A 15,926-nucleotide genomic window follows, 5' to 3' on the forward strand; every position below is an offset into this window, starting at 1 on the left:
ATTATCATAACTGGAATTTTGTTATTAACAGTATTGGTTATAATAAGAGTACACTGTATGCGAAAAAGGAGAATGTGAAGTTGGTGCTGACCTCTTGATACCCTTGTAGGAGTACTTGTTGACCTCTGACTCGATTTGTAGGGCAAGTTCTCGGGTGGGCGAGAGGACGAGGACGTTTGGTCCACCTCGCTCTTTGCGAGGGCTGTCAGAATATTCAAAGAAAAATGTTCCATTGTAAGGAGAAAAACTTGAAACAAATACACTGCATATGAAGACTTTGAACACAAAACAAGTTACTGTAACTCTGTTCTTGTAAATTTGAGGTATATCCGATTAAAACCTGCTAAACCCCCCCCCCCAAAAAAAAAAAAATAATCACAATTTAGATAATACTTGTTGTTATGCAACAGGTGAGGTATCATTGAAAAGGTTTCATTTTGCTTTATCTGATGACGGATTTACTTTAAAATGTTTGGAAATTGCACCTATCTCATTTTGCAATCAATCTCATATTACATGTATATAAAAACATCAACATAGTGAAGTTACATACACATGTACATGTACAGTTGTACATACAATATAAAAAGTGTGTGGTCTTGAAAGTATAATGCTAGATTACAGACATGAGAAATATATCAAGGTATTAAAAGCAACTGCAGTTTTAATTTGAAAAGGTCAAAGGGCAAAGGTGAAACAGAATCGAATGAGGCTAAGTACTGAGCATGTGGGTTGCATGAAGTCTAGAATGGTATAGACCGATTCAAGCGACTGTTCATGGAAGTGCGCCCTCTTAAGGCGACGCCATAACTGGGGGCCAAACAGGCCGGGTTGGCAAGCGCCCTGCGTGCGTGGCAAGGGTGCCTAGCCGGCCAGCTAGCTATCTCTGGCGCTAGCAGCGATCGACGCATCTGGCTTTGTGACAACAAGAGTCTACATTTTTTTTCTTCGCTAGCTAATTAAAAATGAATGAAATTAAACAACTTATACCGACTATGAGCGAATGGGTAGATGACATACGGCTGTAGCCAAAACTTGAATTTCAAGGTAAATATCGGTACGATCCGTGAATAATTATAGACTCTATTTCTTTGGCGATGACTTGGGTACTCGTGTGTAAGCCCCGTATATTTACATTTGTGTAAGAGAATAAAAACCGCTGGGGAGAATTATTGCTAGGCGCAGGAAGACGTCTTGCTAATAAGCCTAGGCTGTTGACAAGTTAACTGATACAATTAGATACAAATAATGAATAAGAATCTTGAGCTAGATATGGCGCAATAAATTGCAAGCTATCAGTTAAATTAACTTAACCTTTTTAGGGCAGGCTTTGGCCTTTACTTGGGAGTGTCGGGCCAGCAGGGTAGAATCTGTCTAACGTTTAGATCTTGTCTAGAATTCTAGGAAAGAGTCCAGACTAGATCTAGACCTATCGACTTCTAGAACCCTACATCCTATATCATTTTCGGTTGTCGATAACTTCAGGCAAGCCCAACTAAGTAAACGAAACGGAATATAAACCTAGGTGTTTCTAGGCCGTAGGCCTATATGCCTAAACTTAAGTTACGACTACGTCGCCTGATGTCTACCACCAAAACTTCTACTGTTTTAGGTCTAAGTAACCTTGCATAACATCACGCTAACGCCTAATATTATAATCTACAAAATTGATTTTTAAATCATACTTTCTTAGTATGATAATGAAACGGATGTTTGCCACCCTCCATGGTTTAATATTTTTAAGTATCACTTTATCAAAAGTCAAACTCAGAGTTGTAGGCCAAAGTTGAATAGGCCTATGGTCAATTCAGTGCTGAACATTGAAGAAGTGAAAACAATATAAGAATTTAATCTTGATTTATTTGTTTAGCTGTAGTGTAGGCTTTAAAATGTTTGTCATAATAATAAAATCTAGCCAGGAAGTGTATTCTAACTTTGGCAAGTAGGACACCAAGGATAAAAAAAAAAAATCAATGAATTATCAAATTCTCTGATCTAAACTTGTCTTCTAAAATGAACGACATATTTTACGAATATGCAGTGATAACCTAATTAAGTAGAGAATCTAGTAGACATAGTTCGTTTCGAAATCCGTCCATTTTTATACCGTTGTATTTCACTTAATTGTCTTTAATTTTGCCTTAATTTATCACGCGTCAGCGGTGTCTGAATTTCACACACTGCCGTGCAGCTTCCATTTCCATTTTTTCTTTTATTTGTGCACCCAACAACTGCACAATGTGTTTTCCTGATCCTTCCTTTGAAGCTTTCAAAGTAGATCAATATGTCTGAATCACTCAATTTGTCCAAAAGAAAGGTATTAAAAGCCGCTGAATGACTTTTCCACAGTGAGTAAATAATCACAATATTAGCGCGGCGCCGGCGGTCGCCGGCCACGGCGCAGCGGCCGCGCCCGGCTAACTATGCGCGATGGGTACGCTAGGCTGCTGAGCTGCAAGTGCAACTCGCTGGGTATAGACCGATTCAAGCGGCTGTTCATGGAAGTGCGCCCTCTTAGGGCGACGCCATAACTGGGGGCCAAACAGGCTGGGTCGGCAAGCGCCGTGCGTGCATGGCAAGGGTGCCAGCGGCAGCCAGTGCTTTTAACGCCCGGCGCCAGCCGGCCAACTAGCTATCTCTGGCGCTGGCAGCGATCGATGCATCTGGATTTGTGACAACTAGAGTCTTAGATATTTTTTTTTTGCTAGCTAATTAAGAATGAATAAAATCAAACAACTTATACCGACTATGAGCGAATCGGTAGATGACTGACATATGGCTGTAGCCAAAACTTGAATTTCAAGGTCAATATCGGTACGATCAGTGAATGTTTGTAGACTCTATTTCTTTGGCGATGACTTGGGTACTCGCGTGTAAGCCCTGTATATTCACATTTGTGTAAGACTTGCAATAGAATAGAAACCGCTTGAGAGAATTATTGCTAGGCGCAGGCAGACGTCTTGCTAATAAGCCTAGGCTGTTGACAAGTTAACTGATATAATTAAATACAAATAATGAAAAAGAATCTTGAGCTAGATATGGCGTAATAAATTGCAAGCTATCAGTTAACTTAACCTTTTTAGGGCAGGCTTTTGCCTTTACTCGGGAGTGTCGGGCCAGCAGGGGAGAATCTGTCTAACGTTAGATCTTGTCTAGAAATCTAGGCAAGAGTCCAGACTAGATCTAGACATATTGACTTCTAGAACCCTACATCCTATATCATTTTCGGTTGCCAATAACTTCAGGCAAGCCTAAGTGAGTAAACCAAACGGAATATAAATCTAACGTTAGGCGTTTCTAGGCCGTATATGCCTAAACTTAAGTTACGACTACGTCGCCTGATGTCTACAACCAAAACTTCTGTTTTAGGTCTAAATAACCTTGCATAACATCACGCAAACGCCTAATATTGTAATCTACAAAAGTGATTTTTAAATCCTACTTTCTTAGTATGATTATGAAACGGATGTTTGCCACCATCCATGGTTTAATAATTATTCCTAAGTATCACTTTATCAAAAGTCAAATTCAGAGTTCCAGGCCAAAATTGAATAGGCCTATGGTCAATTCAGTGCTGAACATTGAAGAAGTGAAAACAATATAAGAATTTAACGCATCTTGAAACATTTATTTAGCTGTAGTGTAGAATGTAAAATGTTTGTCGTAATAATAAAGTCTAGCCAGGAAGTGTATTCTAACTTTGTAGGACACCAAGGATAAAAAAAGAAAAAAAATCAATGACTTATCAAATTCTTTGATCTAAACTTGTCTTCCAAGATGAACAACATATTTTACGAATATGCAGTGATAACCTAATTAAATAGAGAATCTAGTACACATAGCTTGTTTCAAAATCTGTGCATTTTTATACCGTTGTATTTCACTTAATTGTTTTTAATTTTGCCTTAATTTAGCATGCGTCAGCGGTGTCTGAATTTCACACACTGCCGTGCAGCTTCCATTTCCATTTTTTCTGTTATTTGTGCACCCAACAACTGCACAATGTGTTGTTTTTTTATCCTTCCTTTGAAGCTTTCAAAGTAGATCAATATGTCTGAATTACTCAATTTGTCCAAAAGAAAGGCATTAAAAGCCGCTGAATGACTTTTCCACACAGTGAGTAAACAATCACAATATTAGCGCGGCGCCAGCGGGCGCCGGCCGCGGCGCAGCGGCCGCGCCCGGCTAACTATGCGCGATGGGTACGCTAGGCTGCTGAGCTGCAATGCAACTCGCTGGGTAGCTAGCTCGCTGGAAGCCCCCTTTGGCCCCCAGTTATGGCGACCGTTATAGCGCCGCTAGCGGCGGTAGGTGAATAGGTCATCGAAATTGAATCGGTCTATAGCTAGCTCGCTGGAAGCCCCCGTTGGCCCCCAGTTATGGCGACCGTTACAGCGCCGCTAGCGGCGGTAGGTGAATAGGTCATCGAAATTGAATCGGTCTATAAGACAGACATGGAGCATTTGATATAACACAAAACAAAGTACATGTTACAACGATTCCTGTCACAAGAACCGATTATTATAGCAGTCGACTGTGAGTTATGACAAAACTCAATGAATGTCCTGTGGTATCAGTCCAACCTCTTGCGAATCATATTATGAATACACTAGTTATAAATGGGCATTCATACACGTATGTATATCACAGTTGTTTCCATTCTACCAAGTATTCCTTGCATACTGTGAGGTGTATTTGTTAATTTTTTTTTATTTATCCATTATTATTAGTTTGGGGTTTTTTTTGCATGTGAAGGTATTCTGAACTTTTTGTGGCATGCTTTGTTAAATGCATGAAGCACATGCATTCAGCTGTACGTACTTGTATACACACACACACACATACAATGTAATTAATTTTGGAGGTATAATTATGACGATGATACATGTACATGTATGCAATACACACAAAATGTCTGATAACCTGTCTCTAGCAGTCAGCTGTCTATAATGGCCACTCTTTTCGTCTCCCTTGGGTGACAGCTATAGACAGGTTTGACTGTATATTGCATAAATCAGAACATATTGTCGGTTGAGAATGATAAGGGCGTTAAGTGACCACAAAACCCATAGTGTTCGAGAAGACTTTAATAAAGCCCTTCTCATTCTCAACAGACGAATGATGGCTGTTAACTCACACAGGTTGCAGGTCTGTGTGTATCAATGCCGGGAGAAGGAATGCTAATGTCTTGCCACTTCCTGTCTGTGCAATGCCGATTAGGTCGTGACCTTGGAGAGCTACTGGCCAGCCTTGACTCTTGAGGGCGCAAACCATAATCAAGACAAACAGCGGTGTAAAAGAAAACACATGATTTGATATGTTCAAGCCTGCATGTCCAGAAAACAATGACAGAGTATATACATGTACCTTGAAACATGATCAAATAGAATCTAGCAGAATTGCAAATATGAGTACACATACCTGGTAATTAAAACATATATAACCACTGCAACAACAACAAACATGAAGGATCATGAACTTAAAACACACAAGTCTACAATGAAGTATGGATTGAGATACGCTGCAGATGCATACAGAATACTTACTGATATATCAATATTTACAACACACAACTCTGTATTCAAGCATATCTCCAGAAGAGGTCAAACAAAAAGAAAACACACAACGAAAATTGTATGTCGTTTTGTTTTTGCAAATTTTTATTGTTTTTCTTGCCCATTTAACTGCAAGTTTAACCTGTCGAGGACGAGTCCCGAGTATACTCGGGCAGGTGTTTATGGGAAATGCGTGTTGTAGCAAAATCAGTCCGTCCTCAACGGGTTAATCCCACTCCAGGATCAGTCTCTTAACCTCATGCCTAGGGTTAATTAAACCCCAAAGACCTCCTCACATTTGACATACATTACTCTTTTTTTTATATAGCTCTGACATTTTGCATTGATGCTTATAGCAATGGAGAATGTGAAGGGTAATATTTTCTCAGATTACAGGGTACATTCAGAATGAATGTATCTCTTAAAATCTTGCCTCAAACAAGAATCTTAATCAAACCAAGTCATTCTTTGCAAGGTCTACATGTTATATTGCCTGAACAAAGACTATTTATCAAGAACATCAAGTACCGGTATAAATACTCAATCCTGAGTGACACACACATTATTAAAAAGCAAAACAACAACGACTTACCTGTATTGGTGATGGCTTGGTGAACTTCTGTTTGTATATTTCTCTCAGAATTTCAGCTGCCCATAGAAGAAAACAAATATTGGTAATTAGATTGGTTAGTCTTGTGTGTACATGATGGGGGGGGGGGGGGGCAGCACTGAGCAAAATTAATTGGAATGTAATGAGAATAGCAGCTCATTCTCTCAGAAGTGTTGTTTTTGGAGACTATAACGCTACTTTAACATTCATCTTGACGGTGCACAATATCATTTCATATGAAATGTTACAGTCTGAAACATTTCATATTTACTAGTGAAATGAAATATCTAATTCACAGACAAAATACATATCATGCTCTTACAATTTTGTCTTTCTGCTTCACCCCCCCCCCCCAACTCATGCAGTTGTTATTTCACCCCTCTCTGATCCTTCACCTTTGTATTGTTCCTGATATTGTTTGACACTGCCTTCCTATTCATCTTAATCCTTCACAGGTTGCCCATCAATGATCCCTGGGATCATCACTGGCCTTACCTCTCCCCTTTGTTTACTCATCTGTTTACTTTAATCCCCCTCCTTAATACCTAATCTCCTTACCTGTTTGGCTCCCTGCCTTTGACAGTGCACACTGTGTGTAGTAGTCCATGTAATTTGTGTCTGCTTACCCTGCATGTTTGCCATTTAGGGTCTAAGATTCTGCTAGGATTGAAAACTTAGGCCCCTTTTTAATCAATTTAAATTCTTTTGAGGTCTGACTAGGTTATGTTAATCAGGTTATTCAAAGATGTACACACTTCCATGCTCCCTCTGTGAAGGGGTTTTGATAATATTGGTTTAAATTCTCAACTCGTGATCAGTTGGTTTTGAATTAAAAATTTCCACCTGTCATCTCTGTCTGCCAATGAAACACTTTATCAACACTACTTCTCACTACCCTTGACAGTGTATAGATTCATTTCAGGGCAGGGATTGGTTATTGCATATTAAATTCAAATTCACCCAAGTGCTAAAATCTTTTTCTCTCTCTTATAGCTGGGTCTATTCTTTTCTGTCCTTGATACAAATGTATGCAAATCCTAGAGATTAATTCCATTTCTTTTCCTTAAAGTCATCACATCACTAACAACTTTTGTGTAATATGTTTAAACATAAGTATATATCATTTTGGGGTTAATGGTCTAATTGTTCAGGTCCAAACAAAGGTTGATGAGTATGACATAAACAAGAATTTAGTAAAAGTGCAAATATTACAAGTGTAGCACAAGTTTTTTTTTTTTTTTTTTTTTTTCTGGGGCAGGTAAGATAACTTTGTTTTGTAATTCTGCAGAATCAAAACATAAAACAGCATGTCATATGACAAGCAAAAAATATGGGTGCTTTTATTTTCATGTTGGTTTCATATCACACAAAATTTGAAAAAAAAAAATGTTCACTTTTGCAGTATGCAGCTAGCTAGGGCATGGTCTCTACAGACTGCAGTGTGCAATGCACTCAGACTGAGGAGCTTCAATTGTTTAAAGAGAGTAGGAGAAAATATCCCATTACACAAAGAAAAACAAGCAAATAAACACACGAAAACTACATTGTATCTATCAGAGTTTCTATGACAGAACCATGAAACCCTACTCACGGTATTCCTGGAAGGCCTCCTCGAATGTTCTCACAGGTTTGGGCATAACTCTCTTGAGTTCCTCGGCACTCTCATCAACAGTAGTGACCCCAATGACCTCTCTGTGCAGCAATGAGACCATGTACAGTGCAACTGTCAGATACAACTTACTTTATATTCTTTACATTTACTACTTGCATTAGATATACAGTAAATGTCTTTATCTTTGTGCAATTAAATTTTTGTGCTGAGCGGCTCAAAAACATACTTGCTGATTGTTGAATTTGCTGTGTGAAATTGGCTTCTCATATGCTTTCATCCAATTCACAAAAAGACTGAATTTGCCAAGGAGACGAGATTCACAAAAGTAAAATGCACACCAAAGTGTTTGTCTACACAATGCACTTAATGCCAGTGATAATTTGCTATATTTTCAATGCCTTGAAAAATGCGGTTGGTCCCAGTTTGCACAAATTTCATGCCGTGAATGTTGTTTCCGGTTTTTCAGTATGAAGTACACTAACACATTACTAACATTACTTTACCAAAATCACAAAAAAAATGCCTTGCCTAGGACATAGTCTATGACATCTAAAATAAAACATTTATGTCATGACACAGCACCCAAAGTGATGGTCAAATTTGCTGAGAATTGTCAAACATGCAGCAAAGGTACAGAAAACAGTGAGCTGACTTATTTCCTGATATCACACTACTAGAGACCATTTAAAGTGTACCAATAACCTGAGTGATATGTTTGCTATTTTTGTTTATAAAATGGGTTCAAGAATGTAGCCAATTGGAAGCGTTGAAATGAGTCACGTGTGCGTGTATTAATTTCTCACTAACATGCACGGCCTGACGTCACAATGTTTACACTAGCAGTGCGCACTCAATCAGTTGTTACAAGTGCGTCACGCGCTACTATACGCGCTGTCAATCCTGTTAACAACTTCTAGTTTGGGCTGCCGGCGGCCGGCCTTTCTTGTGTGCATAACATGTGTGGCGTACGTATACCCTTATACGTACAGTACTTATATGTGCGGGATATCCGAGTGCGACGTGCGTAAACGTTTGGGACAAAAATCTTCGGACATCTTGACTCTTTCTTGAGCGAGTGCTACATGTAGCTGACTGGTATTGACTCACAAAGGTACTTGAAAAATGCTGTTAGTTTTCGACCCATTTTATAAAACAAATGGTGCACAGGATTATATCGTAGCGTTAGTGGAGGTGCAGCTCACTCTCGGGTATTTACAATGTAGTGCAACATGCACTCGGCTTCGCCTCGTGCATGTTTCACAATTGTAAATACCCTCGAGTGTGCTACATCTCCACTAATGCACTCTATCCTGTGCATCATTTGTATAAGAATATACTTGAGACATGCCCTCTGCACAATATCAGAATCTCGATACTATTCATAAAAACATACACATATAGTATACAACAGTACCAGTGCTTACAGAGCAGAACTTAAGTGCACAGAGCACAAGTGCTAAATTGTTACAAAGATGTGATCTGATTTATCAAAATATGGTATACTTTTACGGGCTATCACAGGTGCATTATGGCTGTTTTTCGTGAAATCTAGCTGTGGACAAATTTGATTTCCAGGGTATTAGTACACTTTAAGGGTGGTTTTGTTTTGTATTTTTGGAAAATCCAGTGAGTTCAGATTACAGATACTTACCTGAAGGCATCAGCCTCTTGGTCTGTCATGAACTTGATGTCGGGGTGCTCAATGAAGAAATCTTTGATGATCTTTGGGTAATCTATAATGATGAATTGCCCATTCAACAAGTTACATATGTGATACTGATTAGTTCATTTTGACAAATACATACAGCAGCAAGGATGAATTGCCTGTTCAACAAGTTACGTTTGTGACATCGATTTGTTCATTCTGACAAGTATGTACAGCAATATCTGTCAACAAGAGCCTGTTTCACAAAGACTGAGCATATGTTGCAATCAATCACAAATTGCATTTCATAAACAAATCTTTGCGATTGATCGCAAGTAACGCTCAATCTACTGAAAGTTACGCTTCATTTTTCTTGAAATCAAACGTATTAAAGTGTCTTTATGAAACAAGACTTACCCTCAATAGTGAACTTATGCTCCATTCACTGAGTTACGCTAAATAAATTGAGCGCAAGATCAATCGCAACTCTTTATGAAACCTGCCCCAAAACAAATAAGTTAGTCAACAAGAAAACTTGTCTCCACGACTTGGCTGGGAGCAAGGAGATGTCACGGAGATGTCTCCATGACAAGCTGGAAACTGGAAAAAGTCTTAGAAAAAATTGAACTTATTTCATTCTCTCAGGACTCCCAAGAAGCCATGCTAGTCTCCAGGAAACATTGTGGAGATGTCTCAGCAACCAGCGAGACTCAAGTTGCCATCAGGTCGCCACCTAGTCTCCACAGCCACTCAAAGGCCCACACGCTGGCAGATTGCTTCCGTTCTCACATGAGAACTCTCTGCACTCTACACTTGCTATTACTTGAGCGAGGGCGCCCTAGAGAACGCCTAAGGTAGTGGATGAAAGTGATCATGAGGAAGACGACAGAGGAGATTCCAACAAGAAATCAGGGAGATACCTGTGTGTTACACGCATTTCTGTGGGCAAAAATGACTCTCGAATCAGGAGGACTTTTTTATTCTCATGTCCAGACATGAAGAAATATTGATTCTTACAGAAATAGGGAGACTTGGGAGCTCTGTGTAGAGTGTTTGTATGAAACAAATTAACCAGGTTCAAGCAATATTACATCCGATACTTGACTTACTTTTCCACTTTTCCTTCAGGTACTCTGCTTCCATCTTATTCATGTTCTTCCAGTCAATCCTTTTCCTATATATTGTAACAGAGAAAGAGAAAAAAAAATAAGTTCGTGTCTGAATCTGAGGAGATTGTTATAGGAATTCTGGAATGACACCACTCTCATGAAGGATTTCATTAAAATACAAACTTGTGCCTCATTTATCTCATTTAACACTCAGATTTAATATCAAAACATTACATGCACCTTGGATTGTAATAAAAAAGACACAATAACTTATGACAGTCCACAAAAGGAGAACATGATTTTTTTCTCATAAGGGGTTTTTAGAAATACAACATCCACAGTTAAAGATGGAATTAGCCTCTTTGACCATGCCTATATACACTTCTACATCTTATGCAATTGAGAGAAATGAATGGTACATGTATGAGTATGGTTGATGACATGCTGTATCAGTTCTAGCAATAGCTTCAGATTATTGAAGGGTCTACTATTCATGTCACTCACGGTTTTTCATCATAGAAGTTTTGTGAGTCGCTTGCATTCCTGCTGCCTGTAGACAAGATAAAGAAAAGGCACAAGACAAGGAAATGTTTTACATCAGAAATATTCAATATAAAGACATATATATGTGTCGGAAAAGATCACCTGAACATGCAAATTATCCCATCCCATGAAAAACTGACTCTGCATCCGAGCACAGCTTGAATAAGTTTGGATATGTGCAGTAAAAGGAATGTACTGCAAATTTTCTGTCAATTTAGTTTCAGAGGTTGGTAAAAGCCATGGAGCAATCATACACATTGATGACAGCTCTTTGGTAAAGCTTATGAGTGATGCTAAAAAAACATTCACACTCATACATTCACATTATGGCATTTGTAGGTGATGGGTGATTTGATCTTTGTGCGTTACAGCATCCAAAGTCTTTACTTTACTTTCAGACTAGGCAGTGCAAAAAGATGAGTTTCTGATATTATGCCTGCATTTGGTGAAACTTCCAATCACCTCATTTAATTCAATTAAGTAAAGGAAACTTGACCATTGTGTGGAATTGTAAGCGAGGTGAATCAGAAATAACTTGCATTTATAAACCCACAGGCAGAATTTGACTACTGTGCCTGGCTGATACCGTTTGCTGGCCATTGTTAAGTCACCTGGGACAAACCATGAGGTTTGTACATCATTCATCCCGTTTCTGGTGTGGGTATGCGGGTGGACAACTTCATTGGGATAGCACCCTGCTCCTTGTAAACAGTGAAAGAAGTGGGATTATTTACTACAGGTGTGAATTGTGATTCCCTCACACCTCCATATAATGTCCTATCCCCCCCCCCAAAAAAAAAAAAAAGAAAAAGAAAAAAAAAGAAAAAAGAAGAAGTGTACTGGATGGGATGGCATGATTACAGACAACTCTTTTCCTGTATTTGCATTTCATTGGTGCTGTCTTTGTTGCCAACAAAAGGGGTTACATAGGCTGGGATGGGATAAGGCTTTACTTAGAAATACAAGGAGAAATATTTTAATATCCAGCGGTGCACGAAAAGATATTGTTTGCACACTGCATCAAGCAATGATTCCAGAATCTGCTACGTCATCTACCCACCATTGCTGAAGCCATGGTTTCTAGACAAATGAGCTGAGTAGTCTGGGTCTGTGAGCTCCTCGATGAGTTGTTTGGCTTTCTCCCGTGCCTCTTCACTGCCAAAGATATCGATAGTCGTGTCGTATCCATCTGAGTCTCTGGACTGCACCTACAGTAGGCATACACACATTTGAGGCAAAGACATCAATAATTGAATGGGAATATGAGAAAACACTGCTCAATAATCATTATCTTTCTGGAATGTTGAGCAATACAATATTCCACAATAGCCCTGTAATATTGAAATATTTTGAAGAAATGTGAAACCATTTCTTTTAATACTACAAACATTAAAAAAAATATCAGTGATGACAGTCAATATGATTGTTTTACTGCAATTCAAATTGTGTGTGTGTTAATGCTGGTACACTCAGTATCATTACAAGGTCTGTTGATGTCACTTTTACACCTTCTACACAAAGTCTGTGTTTTTCCCCGTGTTTTTTGGAATAGCAAGATTTGGATTGTACAGATGGACGGATGGACAGGCAGACAAACAGATGGACATACAGACAAAAGAATGGACAGTTGATCATATCCTTTACAACACAATGCATCCCAAAACCTCTGCAGGCAGAGGCATAAACATGTAACAGGGTTGAGAAAGTCAAGCTCTACACTAGTGTGTGTTGCACTGCATGCAAGAAATGACTCAGTCTATTGTGCAATAACAAACTTCCTCTGCATGGGGGTGGTTACATATTGCCCAATACAAAGCCTCATCATGTACAGTACACTGCCGCTGTGTGCCACAAGCCTTACACTGTATGTGTAAAAATCAATAATAAGCCATTAATGTTTGAGACTACAGATGAAGCTTAAAAGCAAGTTGCACAACAGAATGTCTTCTTCCTGTCTCTAACTTTCTTTCACAAATCTCTTCTAATTTAATGAATAAATATCTTATCAGAAATGACACTCTTGACAACCAAAAACAAAATAAAACTACTGCATGCAGGCAAGATTACTAGAAGCAAAATGTACATGGCGATCTGTACTTGGGGATAGAATAACCTGCAAATATATCTGCATGAGGTATATATGGTCGAAATTTGAACAAATTGGGCTACTGTATTTTTAAATCACCTCACCTCCACCTTCTGGCAAAAGTAAACAAATTAAACCATCAAATTCCCGGGCAATTTTGCCACAAAAACTTATCATCTTGAGGCACTTCTATTTTTTGTGCCATTTTATCTAATAATGGGTAAATATTTAGGGAATCAGTTAGATTCATTCAGTCTGAAAAAAACAAACAGATAGAAAATAGCACAAAATTGCCAATTTCTCAAATGTGAACTTCTTGATGTGCTGAAAATTTAAGGATCAATTAAAGATTTAGCAACTGAGAAGCTTTTGAAAATTATGTGTCCACAACAAACAATAAGGAAATTGAATGTTCAAAGAGAATTTCTAATCTATACTTTAATCTTACAAAACACAAACAATTAATATCTAAGAGAAAAAAAGAAGAAGAATAAAACCAGCAGCAAACCTGAGAAATGTAGTTTCTGAGACTTGCAGGCTATAAATAATGAATTTCACCAAACACTCTCACTCACTTGCATTAAAGACAACAACATCATTTTCTTTAATGTGATAAAAAACTAAATGAACTATCAGCTTACCTTTATCCTGGCCCCACTCTCATCCTGTAGCTCTCTAATCTTGGCTCCCTGTTTGCCTGTAATTAACGCAAATTAGATCCATATAATTAATTAATGGACTTCTGATGGACAACTTTAATCTTTTTAATTCTTATCTTCAAACAAGTACACTCATTTGCTTGACTGTTCACATGGCAATATCTGGAATGACTACCCCTGGATAATGATCCAACACAAAGGAAATCTCCAATACAAGTTACTGGTAATAACACTGATGTATGTTTATGATGTGATGACATTAAAATTCTTTGATATCATCCACTTGCAAAAAGTTACTAAACAAAAGCTGTTCTCTTTGTTATCAGCGATCAAGTTACACACAGTCATAAGTTTAAGTTGTACAAAGGAAGGCGTTGAACTAGTACCAAAGAGGTTAAACTCTTTCGGCGAGAGGGTTGTAAATTCTTGGAATAGCCTTTGTGCAGAAGCTGTCGAGGCAACATCAGTTAACAGCTTCAAGTCTAAGCTCAATAATCACTGGAAACAGAAACATATGGTAACAAACTTAATACAGATTGCATAAATTGACTATACCATGGATACATCACATGGAACTCCTCAGGCTCAGGACAGAATCCTTTGAATGGCCCTCTTCAAGTCTCTACCTTACTGGATGTCATCATGCAAGTGTAGGTAATTTGGGTATATGCATGCAGAATAAAAATAAATTTTGGCCAGTTTGACACAGCTTGGTTTAGCTGATCTTGCGACATATGCTTTAACTTAGATACAAATCTGCATTCATGCCCTGCAATGATGGATGATACTATGTATTATTATCGAAACTAATATACTAAAATCTATTAGTAAAAAGATCTGCAACAAGGTTAGACCTCCCGTGCCAAAATTCGACCACACACAAAAGCATAGGTTTTACACATAACCGGCGGTTGAATTTTGGATGGCGCTAGTTATGGTCAATATGGGCTGCTTGCTTTAATCATAATTGCCTGATGGCATACTTTGTTCCATCGGGTAATTGCGTTCGCGTTGGTCGCGTTACCCGACCTTTCGTAGGTCCTAAAATTAGTATTAAATACTAGAACTTTAGAAGGGTAGACCTTACACGACTGTTTGTTTACGTAGGGCATGCAGCATTCAGGAAGCTCGGGTAATGCGACCACCCGATGTGAACGCAATCAACCGCTGGAACAAAGTAAATTTAAGCCTAGGACCTACAATTTCTTGAGTCTCTGAGACTCTAGTATCTAGTGAATTTACCTATAATACGTCCAACATATTCATTTTCGACAGACATTGTTGTTTTGTCATCTGCCTGCCCATCTCTGCCTCTCCAACTGCCTCCTTCCCGTCCTCCCCCTCCTCTTCCTCGTCCTCCTCTTCCTCTTCCTCCTCTTCCACTCTGCCTCCCGCCATCCTGGCCTGGGCCTCGGTCATCATCATCCCTCCAGCTCTGCCGGCCGCCACCTCGATCATTTTCGGCAGCCCTCCAATTAGGACTGTCGTCTGATCTTCGTCTGTCAGTCCGAGAGTTGCTCCAGGTTTGAGATTCGCCATTCCACGAGCCGCTATCCTCATCATCGACGGGATCGCTGCGCTGTCTCCACTCATTCCACGCTCCACCACGGCCACGACCTATAAATTTACCTCCTCCACCAACGCCGCTGCTGTGCTGGTGTCCCCCGTGTCCCCGGCCTCTCCTCCCGCCACCGCCGCCGCCGCCGCCACGAGCGCGAGGAGCGGGTCCATTGCTGTAATCGCTGATCGGATCGTCACTCCATGTATTTGTTTGATATCCCCTCGGAGGAGAAAGTGATGGCTGAACGCCATATTTCACATCCTGTTCAATTTCTGCCTCCCAGTCTTCACTCATCTTAATAACCAGAGCAACTTAACAGTGTGGCGAACTTTGAAGGAATATTACCGTCGTTTCTTCACTTCGTACATTGAAAGTGTGGCAGTCGACACACATGTTTATATGGCCCTTCGATCTACGTTTTCTTTCGGTCACATGTCATTGGCACACAGCCTCATCCAGTTTGAAAGCAATTGCTATAGATGATAACAAATCCCGCCTAACACGTGTACTCGTATTGTGTTAGGGCCTAGCGCCTAAGTAGGCCCT

General features: G+C 39.3%; 1 protein-coding gene across 1 annotated transcript in view; it reads right to left on the reverse strand.

Annotated features, from left to right (window-relative positions):
• The window catches only part of LOC139727066 (probable ATP-dependent RNA helicase DDX43), a 29,381-nt gene extending 13,707 nt beyond the window's left edge, over positions 1-15,674 (reverse strand). The window contains exons 1-10 of the mRNA XM_071638046.1: positions 15,062-15,674; positions 13,802-13,857; positions 12,135-12,282; positions 11,036-11,081; positions 10,532-10,596; positions 9,429-9,510; positions 7,757-7,857; positions 6,148-6,203; positions 5,138-5,256; positions 92-202 (exon numbers count right to left, since the gene is read on the reverse strand). Of these exons, the coding sequence (XP_071494147.1) occupies positions 92-202; positions 5,138-5,256; positions 6,148-6,203; positions 7,757-7,857; positions 9,429-9,510; positions 10,532-10,596; positions 11,036-11,081; positions 12,135-12,282; positions 13,802-13,857; positions 15,062-15,674 (1,397 nt within the window). The remainder of the gene's footprint in view (positions 1-91; positions 203-5,137; positions 5,257-6,147; positions 6,204-7,756; positions 7,858-9,428; positions 9,511-10,531; positions 10,597-11,035; positions 11,082-12,134; positions 12,283-13,801; positions 13,858-15,061) is intronic.
• Between the last annotated feature and the right edge of the window lie 252 nt (positions 15,675-15,926).

The sequence above is a fragment of the Diadema antillarum genome, unplaced genomic scaffold (assembly GCF_040938485.1).
Source record: "Diadema antillarum isolate AM-2024a unplaced genomic scaffold, OU_Dant_1.0 seq00000117_RagTag, whole genome shotgun sequence".
Taxonomy (NCBI): domain Eukaryota; kingdom Metazoa; phylum Echinodermata; class Echinoidea; order Diadematoida; family Diadematidae; genus Diadema; species Diadema antillarum.